This window comes from Littorina saxatilis, linkage group LG1 (genome assembly GCF_037325665.1).
Source record: "Littorina saxatilis isolate snail1 linkage group LG1, US_GU_Lsax_2.0, whole genome shotgun sequence".
Lineage (NCBI taxonomy): Eukaryota > Metazoa > Mollusca > Gastropoda > Littorinimorpha > Littorinidae > Littorina > Littorina saxatilis.
Window position 1 is genome coordinate 85,243,058 of NC_090245.1, and position 18,248 is coordinate 85,261,305.

Genomic DNA, 18,248 nt, shown 5'->3' on the forward strand with positions numbered 1-18,248 from the left:
AGAGAGAGATAGAGGGGAGAAGGAGAAATAAGGCAGAGAAAGAGAGAGAGAGAGAGAGAGAGAGAGAGAGAGAGAGAGAGAGAGAGAGAGAGAGAGAAAGAAAGAGAGAAAGAAAGAGAGGGGGGGAGGAGAGGGTGGAGAGGGAAAGATAAGAGAGAGAGGGAGAGAGAGAGAGAGAGGGAGGGGGAGGGAGAGAGGGAGAAATAGAATGAGATTTAAACGGAACAGATCAGTCAAGCACACTCTAAGGTAGGTCGAATGATTGCAGTTTCATCAATAGGAGAACGAATTGATAATCGTTAAATGCACAAGCCTGACTTGTGAGCTGGTTGAGTGACCTTAACAATAGGGTATAAACACGAAGCATGAGAATGCAACGACCGACCGACAAGCCAAGATAAACAAAGACAGAGAGACAGACATGACTGGGTAGACAGACCGACAGACAGACAAACACGCACGCACGCATGCACACACACACACACACACAAAGACAGACAGACAGACAGACAGACAGACAGACACACACACGACACACACACACACACACACACACACACAAAGACACAGGCAGACAGACAGACAAACCGACACACACACACACACACACACATTCACACACACACACACACACACACAGTGACACACACAATCACACACACACACTCATGAACGCACGAATGCATAAAAACACACCACTGTAACAGTTGACTGATTTTGTGTGTACATGTCATGCATCTATACATGGCTTGCTGTGTCGTACCAGATTTACACGAGTTGTTTTTTTAAATATTTAACTGCGAACGAAAGCGAGCTGTTCACTATTTGAAAAAGCAACGAGTGTAAATCTGGTACGACACAGCAAGCCATGTAGTATTCTGTTTATCCTACATACTGTACTTACGTGTATTATACTGAAAATGTCCTGCAGTCGAGGCAGATTAATTGAAGACGCTTGTTTTGGAACCTCGATCTCTTCTAAAGCCTCGTGCAATCTATTACGTCAAAGCAAAGAAACGTCACTCTGAAAGTGTGGTGTGACGTGTTAGTTCTAAAGATTCATCGAGGGTAATTAGCGAGCGCAATTTTTGTTTCTATAATGACGTTTGTCTCGGTGACTTTGGCATCATAAGCAGTGGAAAAACAGGTCCCTGCCAGACTTGCTTGACATGACCTCATTTACATGATATACACACGTGTGATTTGAACGATTCTTATCTCACGGGTTACAAATGGCGGTAAACAACAAAACGAACAAAAAATGTTATCATCTGGTCACAGTGTAGACCTAACGTGACAACATACTCCATCCCTCTGAAGGTAAAGAAAAAATGCTAGAAATATGTATACACGATGATAAAAATAAGGGATCTAGAGGACCAGAAGTAGATCTAATATTATGCTAACTTGTTCAGGTTCAATGGTGCCCCAAAAGGCCTTCCATTGATCTGTTTGACACTCCTTCTTACGCCTAGCGCATCTGAACCAATTTCATGCATTTTGAGCTCAGCTCACGAGTGTCCCATTAAATCTATTTAAAATATAGTTAAGTAACAGCACCTGGACTGATTTAAGGGAAAGAACATAAACTGTATATAAGAAGCTCCGTTGCAATGCAAGTCGCTAGGTTGTGATATTTTTATTATGACACTGTTAGATCGAGGAAGTTTGATTGCAACCAAGGCATTACTGTGTGGTCCTCTCTTATTCTTACTTCGTCGAACATATCACAGCTGAGTTCAGGTAGTTATTAAGTATACATGTGTTTCATACAAAAGTATCGGCAGTTCGTACATTAATCATAACAACAGTCATGTTTGTACATGTATGTACAAATGCCAAATCATATATTAACCGACACAGCTGATTACAACGCATTTTTACATAAGCGGTCAAGCAATGACTTCAATTTTGTGCCTCAATAACAAAAATCAGCATCACAGCATATCTCTCTGTCTCCTCTCTCCCTCCCTCTCTCTCTCTCTCACACACACACACACACGCACACACACATACCCTTGTCTCTCTCTCTCTCTTTCTCTCTCTCAAGAAACATCGCGTGTACAATGCCGTCATTCTTTCCTTTCGCAGGAAAAGCCCATTCCTCTGGCTTCATATTGTGCCTGGGTTAGTCACAATACTCGTAATGGCACGCTCTCCAAAACAATCATCATGGCACTTTTCATGGAGCACTCCACCGGAGGGGGCATAGAAAGACCTAGGTGGTCAATGTGAATGAGTACACAAGCATCAACTTGTCAAATCTCTTGGATGTAGGTAAGAACATGTAATCCTTTATTAGAATATTTTCTAACTTGAGCTCGTTGTTAAATGTGTTGTTGTGTGTGTGAGTGAATGTGAATAACATTATGTTTAAACCAAATCTCATTGAGACGAAACACTGTAACTGAAAGAGAAATGAAGAACAGCGGCAGCTTCTTCTTCGCTCGTAGGGTACTCCTGAACTAAACTGCACTGAACTGAGCTGAACTATATAGTGCCTCTCCCGGAGTCGGTATCCCCAGATGACCTGCTTCGATCAGAACGACCATTCAGTTCTGCAAAGCCTTCCCCCTCTTGCTGTCGATATTGTTGTTCATATTGCTGATGTGGTTGTGGTAGTTGCTCCCTTGCCTGTTGCTGCTGGTTTAGCATGCGTTCCTGTTGTTGATGCGACGGTTGTTGAAGCTGTTGTCGTTGTGGGGATTCGTCGCGTGGACCTTGATTTTGCTGGCGGTGAGAAGCAGCAGCAGGACCATTATTCTCTTCTTGATCCGAGTAGTATGACGGAGCACAGTCGTATTCAAGGCTGGACTGGTTTAATCGATCATTTGCAAACTTTGGGGAAGAAGGAGGGGTAAGAGAGCATTTGCTCATCTCGCTCATGACCTCATCCAGTTCAGGAAACGAGCCAAAGATATCCGTGTCGTCTTCAGACCTGCCAGGCCTTCTATAGTTTATTGGTCCAGAGGGCTGTGTAGGGATCCCTTTGGGTGTATCCTCAGTCAAACATCCGCCATAAAGTTCTTGTTTCCTCTGCGAATCAGGCGGCTCTTCTCGTGATGTTTCTAAAGTTCCTTTCAATTGAGCATGTGTGGGCATTGTGAGTTCTGCTTCTTTACATGCAGCGCTGTTTGTGCGGTCTGCGTCTCGCAATTTTTTTTGAGGACTGTTTTCTGGGCTTAAAGTTGCTCTACTTGACAGAAAATATTCTTGTGGAAAGTGTGAGCTTTCTCTTGGGTGAACTGTTTGTGCTTCTTCTGAAGTTTTCTTTGTACTGTCTGGCGAAGCATTTTTTCCTTTAACTTTTGTATTGCTTCTGCCGTTGTCTCTCCTCATTTCGTCCTCTCCTCCTCTGGGAGGATATTCTGCAGATCCTGTCGGTTGGCCCTGCCCTCGCATGCTGCCTTTTTCTCCTTTTCTATTATCGGAAGCGAATTGGGATCCCGATGTTGTAGCTTGCCGTCCTTCCCGGAGTGTTTCTCCCGGAATGGTAGGAACGTTAGAATCTATTTCACTTTCCACGCCTTTTCCAACTGAAGACGGCAAATAAGGGCTAGAAGGTGTTGGCACACTAGTTTTGCCTACCTCTGACAATGGAACCTGATTATTGGGTGGATTAAAATTACTGTTGGTAGAAGTTTGACGCTGTGCAATGACCACACCACTTCCTCCTCCTTCTCCTCTTCCCCTAACCTCTTCTTCTTTCCAATTTCTTCTTTCGTTCCTTCCCCGCTCTCCTTCGAGCGAAGCATGACAAGATCTGGCGTGTTCTTCTCCGCTTCCCCAGAACAGCGTATCATCTTCCTGTCGATCGCATCGCCTTGTGGTTGCTTCTGGAGGCATTGGAGCGGAAGGCATCCGAGTTTTGGGACGAGCTCCCATTTTGTTCCAGTATTCTCGATGGAAACCAGTGGGATGTTGCCACTGTTGTTGAGGGCGAACCTGTGGGTACGGTTGAGGATGCTGACCGTACGGATTTGGGAAGTGCGTTGGATATTGCTGCTGCGGTCGCTGTTCGTATGAGAGTCCTTCTTGCCATGTGCGAGCCTCAGCTCGATAGCCAAAAGGATTTCCGTGTGCACATGACGGGCTTATTAGCTTTGGGACGCAAAAGTGGGCAGACCCCTGGACATCGATGTCAACTGAATGCGGAAGATACGATGACGTTTGACGCTGGAAAGTGTCAGGTGTGCTCTGCTCCCCCATGTTTGAGGGGCTTATGATCGACGATTGGTTGATGCTGGCTGATCTGAAACTGTCCCTATTGCAATGCATCGCGGTTGTTGTTAGGCTATCTGACGTCGCAGAAGCATATTCACCTCCTGAAGGAATTCGAGACGACTGTGTGTTCAAAACCGAGTCTTGTGATCTCTGAAATGAGGGGGAATCTGGTGTTCTTTGAGCTGCTGATGGAGGAGGCATTTCAAAATCAGTTCCATTTCTTGCTTCGTGATCTAAGTCTCTGGTTCCCTCTGATGCAGCACTAGCTATTCCGGTGGTATTGTTTTCAAAGTCTGTCGTCAGCGTGGAGCTGCTGAGGCTTGTGCCACTATTATTCAGCTGTTGAGTTGACTGCCTGTACCCAGAGGTATCAGCTGACAATACGAGACTACAAATATCTCGAGCTTGACGATTTTGGCCTTCTTGTATCACTTCGTTGACGGTTACTCGATCTGTGTTTAACCTAAACAGTTTATCATTAATCATCTTCCTTATTTTTTTCTCATTGCGCTCATCGAAGGCTCCATCTGAAGACACAACGGCCCCAATCAGCTGATTAAAACAAAGTTTTCCTTTTATCTTCGTAGTTTTTCCGACGTCAAGCGGAATAAGTGTATAGTGTCTTTGGGGGTCATGGTGCTGTATCCTATCTTCCAGACTGACAGACACAGCAAATCCGTTCAGTTTGTCATTGAAAAAATCTTCAGTTCGAAAGAAGAGAATGAAAGTTGTGTTTTCAATGACATGGTTGAATACATCTATCATTGTCTGACCTAGTTCACCGACACTGTCCAGTATTTCAACTCTGAGCTGCTCCCCGTTTCCTAATATGTCCATGTTTCGGATATTTTGAGAAACAGCTTCGGCCAGTGTCCTCTCCAATTCGCCGTGTAATGTCACCACATGGTATTTGTCACTGAAAACCGATGTCCTTTCTTTTTCTTCTACTCCCATAGTGAGAGAAGTAAGCACGCTCACTGGAGCATGCGATTGGTTGGTTGGTTGTTGGTTTTTAATGTGTCTTTAACCTGTTTGTCTATGGTGGACCGATTCAGTTTTGTTTCCTTTCCCAGTTTACATGGTGATTTCCGTGTCTGACACTATTTACAATTAGGTCTATCACAGTAAATTAAAGAAGGTTCTATAAAAGATCACTCCTTTTTACACTGGTTACTTCAAATCTTCAAAGAAAAAAACTTGATCTCCTTCAGAAAGTTAAAAATCTTGTCCGGGGGGACGTCTATGGTGGAGCATTTGAAACCTCTTGCGAACAGACCAAGTGTGTATTCTCATAGCTGCAACCCTGAGCTGTGACTAAACCTGAGAGGACATGTTGGCGCTGTAAGTAGGATCGTCTAACCAAAGGAGCATCAACGTTTTATGTCAAGAACTAATGTTGACATGAGTTCTGCTTAAACACACGTTCATTCCTGTTTGAACCATCATGTCAAGCATCACGGATTTATCCAGGTTTTTACATAGGATAAGAGCATCTTTCCATTTGGCCACATACCAAAAATCAATAATGATCAACTGACTTCAGAGGGAGAGATACTCCGACCAGGTATAAAGGCCTTCCTTAATTGAGGCCGAAATTGACTTTGCGAAGACTTTGTGAAGTCTTTTTTTTCACTGAAAATTCAGTGCTAAAGCTTCGTGCAGCGAGCTTTGTGAAGTAGACTTCGCAAAGTCGAGTTCGTCCAATTAATATCAGGCTTAAAGCTAAGTGTCTGATCGTGTATCATGAGGGCATGCCCTTCACACGCTTAATTCAGCTGGCATGGTTAAATCCTCAGCATCAGTTTCATCTTACAGAAGCATCACTGAAAAAATGTTTTACACCAGGCTTATGCAAGTATGGTATTTCATGTTATCTTCCAGGCAAAAGCTGTAGTTTATATCATACATACATGCACAAGCACATGTAAAATATGTCATGATGTTCAGTTTGCATCTACATTGTTATCATTACTATTGTCATTGTTATAAACTGTTTACTATACTTATACACACTCGTTCATTATGGTTTAAGTGGTCATTCTTATATAGTCTTATCTTTTACTAATGCCAATTGTATACACTATCATCATTATTGTTGTCAGTTTAGCATGCATACTGAATACAAAAAGCCACAATTAAGAGCATACCCGTCAAAAGCAGATGCCTATTAAGCTTTTGTGTGTGTATTTCAAATATATATAATTTATGTGAAGGAATGGTTGGCAAGAGTGGTGAACTGTTGAGGAATTCTCGTTTCGTACCCAATCCAAAAATGTCATACCACCGTTTGAATACCCATAAGGCAATGCTTCCTTCCACCTACAACTTGTCAACAAGAAAGTACGCGTCCACTCAGTCCGCAAAGTTTCATTTGCAATCACAGTGTTGGCTTGTTTCATAGTATGATTGTGTGAAGTGGTTGTCTCCCTTGGGTTGTTAGCACAAACAAATTCAGAACATAAATGGATTTATGGGAAACCATAAATGTTTTTTTTCGACTTAAGCACTCGTCTATCACAAATAGCACCAAAGACAGTGTCTCTCCGTCCGTCCGTCCGTGATTTCGCTGATAAAGCGCTAGTCGGTTTTATGGAGTTATGTTCTTGCACAGGCCATAATGAAATAATGGCTCATATTTGCAAGCATTTCTTAGCAAATAAGTATACTTGATTTTCTGTACAGTCATGGAAAGAGTCTCTTAACTATTCGTAACAAAGTTCAAGTATCGTCACCGTCGTAACTGTTCTTTACAAAGCTCCAGTATTCTACAGCCACAGCTAACGTGATTGAAGCCATAGTTTTTTCTATTCTTTTTTTATCGTGAAAATTTAGCAGTTGCCTTTGAAAGTGACTGACGAAGGTGGTTGGTTGTTGGTTTTTCATGTCCCCTCAACCAATTTTGCTACTCAAACGCACATATGTCAGTAAGTGGAACTTTCCGCAACCACCAATTTGTGGAGTTGAGTTGTCTCTGAGATAATAGTTTTCATTTCAGTCGAGAGGCTGTCTGATGAGGTTCACACAGCAATGTGATGTTCAGTCCGCTCCATCCCACATGATGTGACAGCATGTCCCCTCAACCAATTTGGCTACTCAAACGCATATAATATGTCAGTAAGTCGAACTTTCCGCAACCACCAATTTGTGGAGTTGAGTTGTATCTGAGATAATAGTTTTCATTTCAGTCGAGTGGCTGTCTGGTGAGGTTTACACGGCACAGTGATGTTCAGTCCGCTCCATCCCACATGATGTGACAGCACATATCGGTAAGGCACTAGGTTTTCCTGGGAAAATAGAAAAAAAGAAAATGTGTCGATCGTCAACAAATAATACAATTCTGCTTAAGAAAAATTGGTGCATGATTAAATCCAATTTTGTATCTGCCGTTTTTTGGTTGCGGCAAACCAGATGCAAACCCACTTGTTTCTAGGGACGCAGAAGGACAACAATGTCAATCACTTAGTTTTAGTTTTGGTGATATTCCTTCCCTTCAATCAGAAATTATTTGATCAATAAATCACTTTAATATTTTTTTAAAGGATAGTCGCCCAAACTTATCAAAAGTACGCACATGGACAAAAATAAACCCCCCAAAACAAAACACAATAAGTAATTTGGGGGAGGGGGGGGGGGGGGCAGACTGACGTTGAAATCAATGGCACATTTCCAAAAACAGTAGGTAAGGCAGTTGCAGTTTTGACTGGAATATATAATTATGTTAACCTACGTTTCTCCGATTCGGCGCACACACAGACATATAACAGGCAAAGGCACAGATAGACACGGACGCAGGTTAACATATATATATATGCCAGTCAAAACTGCAACAGCCTTACCTATTGATTTTGGAAATGTGCCATTCTTGCCAATGTGCATGTTTTATTTCACATGTCATGCTATAATATGCTCAATAGAAAAATACAGCAGTGTTTGTGTTTTCGTTCATAGGCTAAAACTCCCACGGCTTTTAATTGTATGACCGTTTTAACCCCGCCATTTTAGGCAGCCTTACGCCGCTTTCGGGGGAAACATGCTGGGTAATTTCGTGTTTCTCTAACCCACCGAAATACTCAGTTGTTCAAAATATGCGTTTCATGAAAAGTACATTAGCAGTCGACCAAGATAAGACAAGATAATTCTTTATTTATGACGGTGAGTTGTCATCTAGCTATAGACAAGACGTGGCCATGACATATTATACCAGTGTAGGTATGCATAATATTATTCTCTGCGTCACTCTGTGTTTTCACATTGTTGGCATATAAGCGGCAACAGTTCCATGACTGGTTTAGCCGGCTCCGCCTTAATTCAACCCGTTGAAGCATGTCTATTGTAGGTTTGGGGTAACTTACACATGTTTTCTTCAAGTCACTGGATTCACACTGGAGGCCTTACTGCCATATTAGGATCCAAAGTTATCACTCATGTGGTGAAGCCATAAAATTTACCTGAAATTTAATCTGTAAAACGCAAAGGAAAGAAAAATAATTATGATCAAACAGACAAAGACACCAACAAATTAAATTAAATTTAAAAAAAATCTGAGTTGAAATAAGATTGTGTCATTTTTTGCTGTATATAAGCATAAAGGGAGATAACAATCTTAATGAAGCAGACGACGGCTTCGCGTTAGTTTTTTGTTTGTTTTATCTCCCTTTACCAGGAAAGGCGCACCCATCTACATTGAAGATTTGTTGAAAGGTGTGAAAGCTTTCCCAAAGCAATGAGGTATGCACCCCTGCAACCAAAACCGTTCCTTTCGTTGCGGTTTGAACTCTTTAACCCCTCCCCCCTTTCCTTATGTTGGCAGTGCTACAATGGGTTCAGGCATATTAAACATTTCTGATGTTTCACCCACCGAATGCATCATTTTGTGAAGTTGATACATTGCTTTTCTCTCCTTTCATTACCCACCCACACACACACACACCACCACCACCACCACCACAGACACTACCTACCCCCTCCCCTCCCCCCCTATCTCCCTTTCTTATCGACATGCAGACATCAAAATCAGTCAGTGACTGACTGACAAAACTTAAGACTTCCATTTACTGTCATAAGATGATGTGAGGAGGCACGTAAGAGAGCTTACATTTTTAGCATATGTTGTTGCTGTTGTTCTTGATGGTGTTGGAGTGATGACAGTGGCGATGGTGAAGGTGGTGTTGGTGTTGCTGCTTTGGCTTCCACTGGCCACTGAGGTACTGTCCTCAGTCCTCCTTTGTTCCTAACAAAGCCAAGATAAACAATGACATGATATGCAAAGCGAAGGGAATTCAATGAGCTATATGTTGGGGTCACTACCTCTACTACTATTATCAACACTTTTATTCAGTTCTACCACTACTTTCACCGCCTTCACTACTACTACTATTATCACTACTACATGTACCACTGTCATCACCACAACTTTAATTACTACTACTACTATCATCACCACTACCACTAAACTACTACTACTACTACTGCTGCTGCTACTTTCATCCCCACCACTGCTACCGCTACTATATCATCCTGACCGACTACTACTGATATCATCCCCAGCACTACTACTGCTACTATATCATCCTGACCGACTACTACTAATTTCATCACAACCACTACTACTACTGATATCATCCCCACCACTACTACTGCTACTATATATCATCCTGACCGACTACTACTAATTTCATCACAACCACTACTACTACTGATATCATCCCCACCACTGCTACTGCTACTATATCATCCTGACCGACTACTACTAATTTCATCACAACCACTACTTCTATTACTACTATCATCATTACTACTGCCACAACTACTTTTACCAAAACCACTACTACTACATTTACCACTACCACTGCTGCTACTACTACTATACTTTCATCACAAACACTACTACTACTTTTGATCACCACCGCTACTACTATCATCACCACCACTACTACTTTCATCACTACTACTACTACCATCGCCCTTCTACCTCTGCCACTACTGTATCGTCACCATCACTACTACTACTACTACACCACCCCTGGCCATTACATATAGTACACTTTAAACGGTACATAAGGAGTGTTTTACGAAGTAAAAACTTGTCACACATAGACTAATGAATAATAATAATATACATATAGCTTGTCGATATTGATATCAGAAGAAAGTTTGCGACCTGAACAACGTGGTGTTGAAATACTGGACTGGTTATTAGTCTTCCTCCTCGTGCAAACCACCATGTAAATTCCCATAGATTTTTCCAGGCTTTCACATGAGATAAAAGTATTATTTTATGTAATAAATAATTAATTTAAAAAGTCCCACTCTGTGCGGGAATTATGGCCATGTAGTGCCATTGACGAAATACCCCCGAGTCAAGGCCAGTGTGCAAATCTAATGTGCAGGAGCAGAACAAAACACTCCGGCCAACAACAGAAAGAAGAAGTAACAAAAAGACAAAGAAGAACAAGAACAAGATAAACAAGAACAAGAACAAGAATAAGAACAAGAACAAGAACCACAACCATTACCACAAGAACAACAAGAACAACAACAACATTAACAGAAAGGGAATATTTGCAGGAAAGAGTCACAAGAAGGCAATATCCTTTGAGGACTGAAAGCTGTGTCTTGCTAAGTTGTGTCATCAGAAGTAAGGACAACATGCAGTTGCCACACATCCCATTATCGAAGCGAGTTTACGGGCAGTAGGCTCAAACAGAGTAGATGATCATACTCATTGTTTTGAGTCTTTCTTCCTGTCCGAGCCAGTAACAGTATGAGCCTACTTCTTCATCCCAGAACTTCATCACTCAGAGTATTCCCGGTACCGCCCACATTTGCTACTAGGCACCTTACCACCAGTCAATGCTTTCAAAGTGTCGGCGTGTTTGCTTGTACATTATACACAAGAATTTTCGCTTGGAAGGTGTGTAACAGACTGATATGTAGGCGAACACATGCTACTGGGTGCGATGGCTGTTTGCAAGATGGTATTCAAATACTCTCTAATCCCTCTTTAAACTAAAATTAATTCTAATGGATGTGGTAATTAATATATGTCGGCCATGCGCATGAACTCTTATTATTCTAGAATCAACATACCTGTCTGTATTCAAGGTGACATCGGTACATGTAATGCCCGATCCCATCTATTCTGTATTCTGTTTTTGTAGGTCAGCAGGTTTCGTGTTTGACGCACACTATGGAAATGAGTCATTCACAACTGACACGATCGACCGCACTGGAGATTTCCGATCTTAGAGCTAGCTCCAGTGGGCTTTCCCTGAGAATCAGGAATCAGGAATCAGGAATTTTACGCCGCTTGGAACCTTTTTAGGTTATTTGCGCGACGGGGGTGAGAGCGCACCGCCTATACGTTAAAAACAAACTACGGACCTATCAATTTTTTGTGTGTCCTCATAAAAACATCTAGACATGTTACTTCAAGTAATCCCTAGTTTAGGACACCCCATAACTTACACAATTTCCTATCATTGTTTGGGTGTTTGAGGAGCTGGGGGGGTAACGAGGGACGTAAAGCACCCAACATACACGCCGACCCCAGTCCTCTTATTTTAGCTTCCCTAATTTAAAATGTTTAAAAGCTGGTTTAAAAGTGATTCTCTAGATTTTAGAGCAGAGGGCCGCTTGTGGCACCTCTGCTTATTGCTGTTGAGAAAGCAGCAACAGATTTTGCCTGGACCTCCTGCTCGTCCAGTGCATTCCACTCAGCCACCGTCTGCACAAAAAAGGAGCGTCGATACTGCTCTGTGCTGGCGTCTGGAATCATATCAAAACAGTGGAGGCGAATTCAGTATTAGAGCTCACAGTCCTGTGTTATAGCTGCCTTGTTTTGTTTAGCGTGTGCTGACAAAACAAGCCCCTGGTCCGTCAAGTGTTAAACGGTTTGTCTTTCGCCGCTAGCCTGCAGGCGAGTTGGCGTTGTTTATCTCTGGTGGCCACTGTTTATAATTCAGAATCTCGGAACCGAGTCTCAGTAAAAACTCTTGGAGAAGTCTGCAAAGCGAAGACCAGAGCTTTTTTGCTATGTATGTGGGGGTTTTGCAGACGACATTTTGAAGCATACGCGTTGCCATGACTGCATCAAAATGTTGTATTAAAAACTTCGATAAAGTATCTCAGTTGCACATTTTAGCAAGGTCAATCATTATACTAATTTAAAATCGCTTCAAGCACTTATTGATTCAAACCAAAACTGTGAAATATAATCTGCTAACACTTTCTTTTATCTATCTAGAGAGTATTGCCAGGATGGTCACGTGCTTCCGTCTTAAATAAACGGGATTATGTATGGATGAACCGGCCGAGTTGCATTCACTGAAGTGGCCGTAACACAGGTTAAATAGCAATCTGTTAAGCACACAATCTCCCCCCCCCCCCCTCCCCACCCCCCAAACAGATTAACAAAATAAAAGAAGATGATTTTAGAAACAGCAGCCGGAGAGAGGCCCCGGGGGATTAAAGATTGGAATTTTAATTATAATTGGATAGATCCGCCGCACTGCCAAGAAAAGTGTACAGTGTTTCACCCACTTTCCCGAAAATATATGCATCTGTGTTAAAATTGTCAAAATGGAGTTCCAACTTATCATCAGTGATCAGACATAATTATGTAGATAGATGATCAATGTAGGCTATATTATATCTCTGTTATCATGCACTACTGACTCAACAACACAAATACTTGCTGAATATAATATCTCTATTTGAAAGCATATCCAAAGGAACCTTTTGTCTCTGTTGATAAATATCGAAGTTCATTGCATTATCTTTACTCTAGACTTGTATTCAGTTTCTCTGTCAGAGCAAAGTATCGTCTGCTACAGACACCGACCCAGCATGCAGTAAGAAAGCATAGGCTCTAGCTGAATACATTTTATTGTTTTCTCGTCAAAAGTAGAAAATACATTCATTCGTAAAGAAGAACTAGGGTTTAGATGAAAAGGTTAGTCAGTGTAATATCATATATATACCAATAGATTAAGGAAGATTTTTAAGAAAGTGCCGATTGTGTTTTTTGTGGTTAGGCCTATCTTTTATCGCGAGTTCCGACAGTAGCGGCTCGGTTACTGCGGACCAGCATAACTGAGTTCACACAGAACTATTCTCAGCTGCACTCAACATGGAAAAAAACCTGTGTTAATTGTTTCAAGACAACCACATTTTCAGTGTAACACTACTTTGAAACTTCTGCTTCTTGTCATCATTATAATCATTGGAAGGGCTCCAGGAACTGAGAAATGTTAAACACACTTAAAACCACGTAAATGTTACAGGAAGGCGCCTATGGTGCCACAGATTTCCGAATTCCTGCGGCTCAGCAGCTAGCGGCCGCCGTGACCTTGCAGGGCGGAGCATCGAAATTTGCGCGGAATATTCAAAAAGCTTAAACCACACTCACTTTTTTTTCTTGAAAACAGCATAAATATTGTTTTAAGCGTAATAAGTTTAATCTGTATGTATGCTGGAGGTGTAAATGCACTAACATGCATATTTTGTTGCTTGTAAGATGTAGTGTTCACTTACAAAACTTTGACAAGTTTGGTCTTTCGGTTGGCGGTGTAATGTGATTCTTATGTGCCGGTTCGACATGCAGGAAACAGCAGTATTTAACTGATTTCTTCCGCATTGAATCTTTCTTTGTGCAATCAGTATAGAAGATTGCAGAGAGTGTATTCTGATGATTTAAAATGTGTGTATTATTATTAAGCAGCCCTGATAGTACTGACTATGTCTCTTTCTACTAAACTGACTCAGTGTGTGACTTCTTAACTGTGCACATTTTCAGCCAGAAATTCATTTCTCTTCCTTGTCTTGCTTGCAAATTTGTTCTTTCCTGGCCGAGCGATAAGATAAACACCCCTGCCAAGGGTTGTGTTCTGCGATGTTTTAGAGCTCGGAAAGGCAGCAGAGGGCTTGTCATCAGCTTTCTCTAAATGGATTGCTTGAGGGCTAATAAGGAAGGGATACTGCTATATCAGTGGTGGTTGTTGACATCTTGTATATATACAGCTTGCTGAATCCTAATGCATGGGCCAAAGAAGGAAACTCGGCTCCACTGATTTGATATGTGATGTAGCCACGGGTGTTGTTGTAAGAGTACTTGGTGACGATGTTACTTGCTACGCAATCGGGAAAAGTGTTGGCTCGTATTTTCCTCTTCTCTTTATCTATTGGTTTCAGGAAGTTTTCTGGAGGTATTGCTGGGGTATGTCCCTCAATGATTTTGAAGAGAGTGGTGAGTCGCTGTTGTTTTCTGCGCTCTTGTAGAGATGGTAGATTTAGGTCCCGTAGCATCTTTGTTACACATCCTGGGTCTTGGGAACGGTAGTCGCGCTTTATGAATCTTGCCGCTTGTTTCTGAATCCGCTCAAGTTTTGTTTTGTCATCGACTAGGTGTGGATCCCACACTGTTGCTCCATAGTCGAGGGTGGACCTTATGAGGGAGATGTATGCCATTCGTCGCAGTCCTGGGGGGCAACCTCCCAAGTTTCTTCGCAGAAATCCCAGCTTGGATCCCGCCTTCTTGCATATGGTTGCGATGTGCTTAGACCATTAATTTTGAGGTCTGCTGAGATCTCGATCCCTAGATATGGGCTTTGGTCGACGTGCCGTAGGATTTCCTTGTTGAGTTCGTAGATGTACGTTGTGTTTTTCTTAGTGGGGAGGACAATGCACTTTTTGGCGTTGAATCGCATGCCCCATTGATTGGCCCATGCTTCTAGTTTTTCAAGGTCCTCTTGGAGGGTGATGTGGTCCTGGAAGGAGTGGATTTCTCGGTATAACAGGCAGTCGTCAGCGAATAATCGTACTGTTGAATTCACTTGCTCAGGAAGGTCATTCACATGGCACAGGAAAAGCAATGGGCCTAGGACAGTGCCCTGTGGTACTCCTGAGTCGACGGTTGTTCCCTCTGAGTGTTCTCCCTCCAGGATGACTTTCATGGTTCTATTGCACAGGAATCTTGTGATCCAATCGTGTATGGGTCCCTTGATGCCGTAGTGTTCCAATTTGTGAAGGAGCTTGGAGCGGGGGACCGTGTCAAACGCCTTGCTGAAGTCGAGGATAATAATGTCGCTCTGCACTCCAGCATTGTTTGTTTTCTGCAAGTCGTTCATGGTCGTCAATAGCTGCGTTTCACAGGAGAAGCCTGATCTAAACCCATGGTTTCTGTCCGTAAGGATTTTGTATTTCTCCAGGTGAAGATGGATGTGGTGGCTGATAATGTGTTCAAGCAGCTTGCATGCAACGGATGTTAGGGACACCGGTCGGTAGTTTTCAGCTCTGTTTTTATCTCCCTTTTTGAAAACGCAGGCTACGTTGGCAGTTAGCCAGTCTGCGGGCAGGTGTCCTGTTTCCATAGAGTGTCTATATATGCAGGTTAGAGGTGCCGCGAGGATGTCGGCACAGTTTTTCAGGACCTTACTGGAAATTTCATCTGGGCCGCAAGCTTTTGAAGGGTTTAGGTTTCTTAATAATTTGGCAACCCCTTCTTCCGTGATGACAAGGTCGGAGATGTGAGGCTGTTGGGGACTATGCATTTGTGGGGGAGGCGATCCGTCTTCTCTTGTGAATACCGAGCGGAACTGTTGTAGGAGGATTTTTGCTTTTGACAGGCTGTCGGTGACGAGTCTCGTTCCCTCTTTTAGAGGTGCTACGCCAATATTGTCTTGTTTTCTGGCGCGGACATACCTCCAGAAAGGCTTGCTGTTGTTGTTGTCTCTCATTCCTGTCTCAATGATGTTGTTCACATACTTTTGTTCCGCTTTCCTAATTGTACGTCTGCATTCTTTTTGGCAATATCTGTAGTTTGACCAATTTTTACTTTTCTTTGCCTTCTTGTGGAGTCTTTTTTTCCTTTTGAGGAGTTTCCAGATGTTCTTGTCTATCCAAGGTAGGTCATTTTTCATGCGGTGCTGGACTGACGGTACAAACATCTCAACTGCTGTTTTGATCGTAGACTTAAAGACTTCCCACATTTCATTTACGTGCGAGCCTTGTTCTTTCATGGCGGTCATTTTATCCTTCAGTGGTTTTAAAGGCATATGTACGCGCTCCCGTGTTTACAAAGTGTAGTTTGCCCATAATCGATGTCAAACGCACCATAAGACCATGTAATGACGATATGTCGCCATGCGCGGACCATATACATGCATTACAGCTTGTTTTAGAGTCTCAAAAACTTTGGATGTAAACAAAGACGCGGAGTTATTTCCCTTGCGTCAACGCTACCTCTGTTGGCAAATCTATAAATAGGACGATCCAGATCAAAATGAAAATTAACATATCTCAACATTGAAGGGGTCCTAGACCACAATATTTTGCAGGGAACTTAATTTAGCATGTCTCCAGCTGTTGGTAAAGCAATTAGCGTGTATAGTCATCGAGTACATATGGCTTTAAGGCTGTATTTATGTCTTCCCAATTTGCCTTCGAGAACAGCTGGCATTTTCTTGGTTTTTCTCTAGTCCTCTGCGGTCGTGTGTCTGGGTCAGCTACGGCTGCTTCATGGTCTGAGATTCCAGGAATCGAAGTACAGAATTTTAGCAGCGACGGATTTGACAAGAATATGAGGTCTAGGATGTTATCTTGCCTCGTTGGTTTGTCATGGACTTGAGTGATGTGGGCTTCTGTTGCTATATCTATGAGCTTCTGTTGAGTTTCTTTATCTGGTGCACCCGGCTTCACCATACCATGTTCCCAATTTATGTCAGGACAGTTGAAATCACCTGACAGTACTATCTGCTTCTGCTGCTCTTTTCCATTTATCTTTGTAAGAATCTTTTCAAGTTGTGCGAGGTCGTTGTCTGATCTCTTCGGCATGTAGAAGCAACCCAGAAGGAGGTCTTTGTTTCTTTCTAATTGGAGCTTGACCCATATGCTCTCACACTCTGCGTTTAGCTCTGGTAGTTCGGTTGATACTAGGGATCGGTGAACAAGTATGAATACTCCTCCTCCCACTGAACTACGATTTTTTCTGAAAGGTTTGTAATTGTCGGGGAATACTTCGCCCGAGAAGTGTCCTCCTTTTTTCTCGGGGTCCTTGAGCCAGGACTCGGTTCCAAATACCACGTCTGGTTTTATGTAATTTAGCATCACTTCGAGTTCTGAGATAAAGACGACCCGAGCTGCCGCACGCGAGTGTTCTGCCTCAGTTTAAGGAGTTATACCAGAGACTCTGGTTATACTCTGTGAGAACCGCCCGAGCTAATTTGGAATGTTTGAAAACTGCCAATTTACACAATCCTTCAAGGGATCCAAACGCTGATATATGACCGGGACATAGTATGATATTGCTTACTGGGACTAGTCATGGCGATGCACATGAATGATTTACAATGGATGTAGTTCTTGCATTCTTACTCTATACATTTTTATTTTATTTTATCTTACAGATTCCGATTTTGCGCATGCACAATATTCTCTATAAAATTAAATCTGCTTTGTTAAAGTTACTGTTCTTCTCCTACTGTTGAATTAATCAGAGATCTGTAGGCCGCATATATCTTCTTAGGCTTTCAGCCACAGTGACATAACTGTCCATTAAAAAAAAAAAAAAATCAAAGTTTCATTAAATTTCATGCAAGGAGTAGGCCTACTGCAACTTTGCGACAGCACAATTTTGTATAATTGTCCTGGTTTGCTAGCATCAGCCGGGAAAAGCCGAAATAGTGAAGTGGAAGTACCCAATCACTGAAGTCCCGCACATGAGCTAACTACGTCAAAAAACAACATGGATGTCGGGTAGTCTCGACAAGAGCAGGAGTTCTTTCTATCTTGGGTAGTTTACACGTCAAGACAATGAGTTCGATTACACACGAAAATTGTAAACGTCCCAATAGTATTTGGTTCCATTTTGGCATGCTGCACAGTCTTACGCCCCAGATCGTGATTCAAATGTCAATTGTAATCGTGTAAGTAAGACAAAGTTTCAATTCGTTATTAGCCTGAGGTCTGTCTTTGAGGTCTCCAAAGGAATGCGTGTCACATTCATCGTAGCAAACCAAAGACAAGTT

At 42.3% G+C, this 18,248-nt stretch overlaps 1 protein-coding gene across 4 annotated transcripts; it reads right to left on the bottom strand.

Moving 5' to 3' along the window:
* Positions 1-726: 726 nt before the first annotated feature.
* Positions 727-11,445, bottom strand: LOC138982267 (mediator of RNA polymerase II transcription subunit 12-like). 4 transcript variants are annotated; one of them, XM_070355520.1, is made up of 4 exons: positions 11,314-11,445; positions 9,320-9,454; positions 8,577-8,684; positions 727-7,508 (listed from the first exon to the last, which is right to left on the bottom strand). In XM_070355520.1, exon 4 carries the CDS (start codon positions 5,176-5,178, stop codon positions 2,491-2,493), a length of 2,688 nt encoding a protein of 895 aa, XP_070211621.1. In that variant the 5' UTR covers positions 5,179-7,508; positions 8,577-8,684; positions 9,320-9,454; positions 11,314-11,445; the 3' UTR covers positions 727-2,490. The 4 variants fall into 4 exon arrangements, with proteins under 4 accessions (XP_070211621.1, XP_070211614.1, XP_070211639.1 ...); XM_070355513.1 differs by lacking the exon at positions 8,577-8,684; XM_070355538.1 differs by lacking the exon at positions 8,577-8,684 and having other exon boundaries at positions 9,320-9,446; positions 11,314-11,433.
* Positions 11,446-18,248: the final 6,803 nt, after the last annotated feature.

Coding starts and splice junctions, on each gene's coding strand:
- LOC138982267 (XM_070355513.1), bottom strand. CDS start 5,178: ATGGGAGTAGAAGAAAAAGAAAGGACATCGGTTTTCAGTGACAAATAC.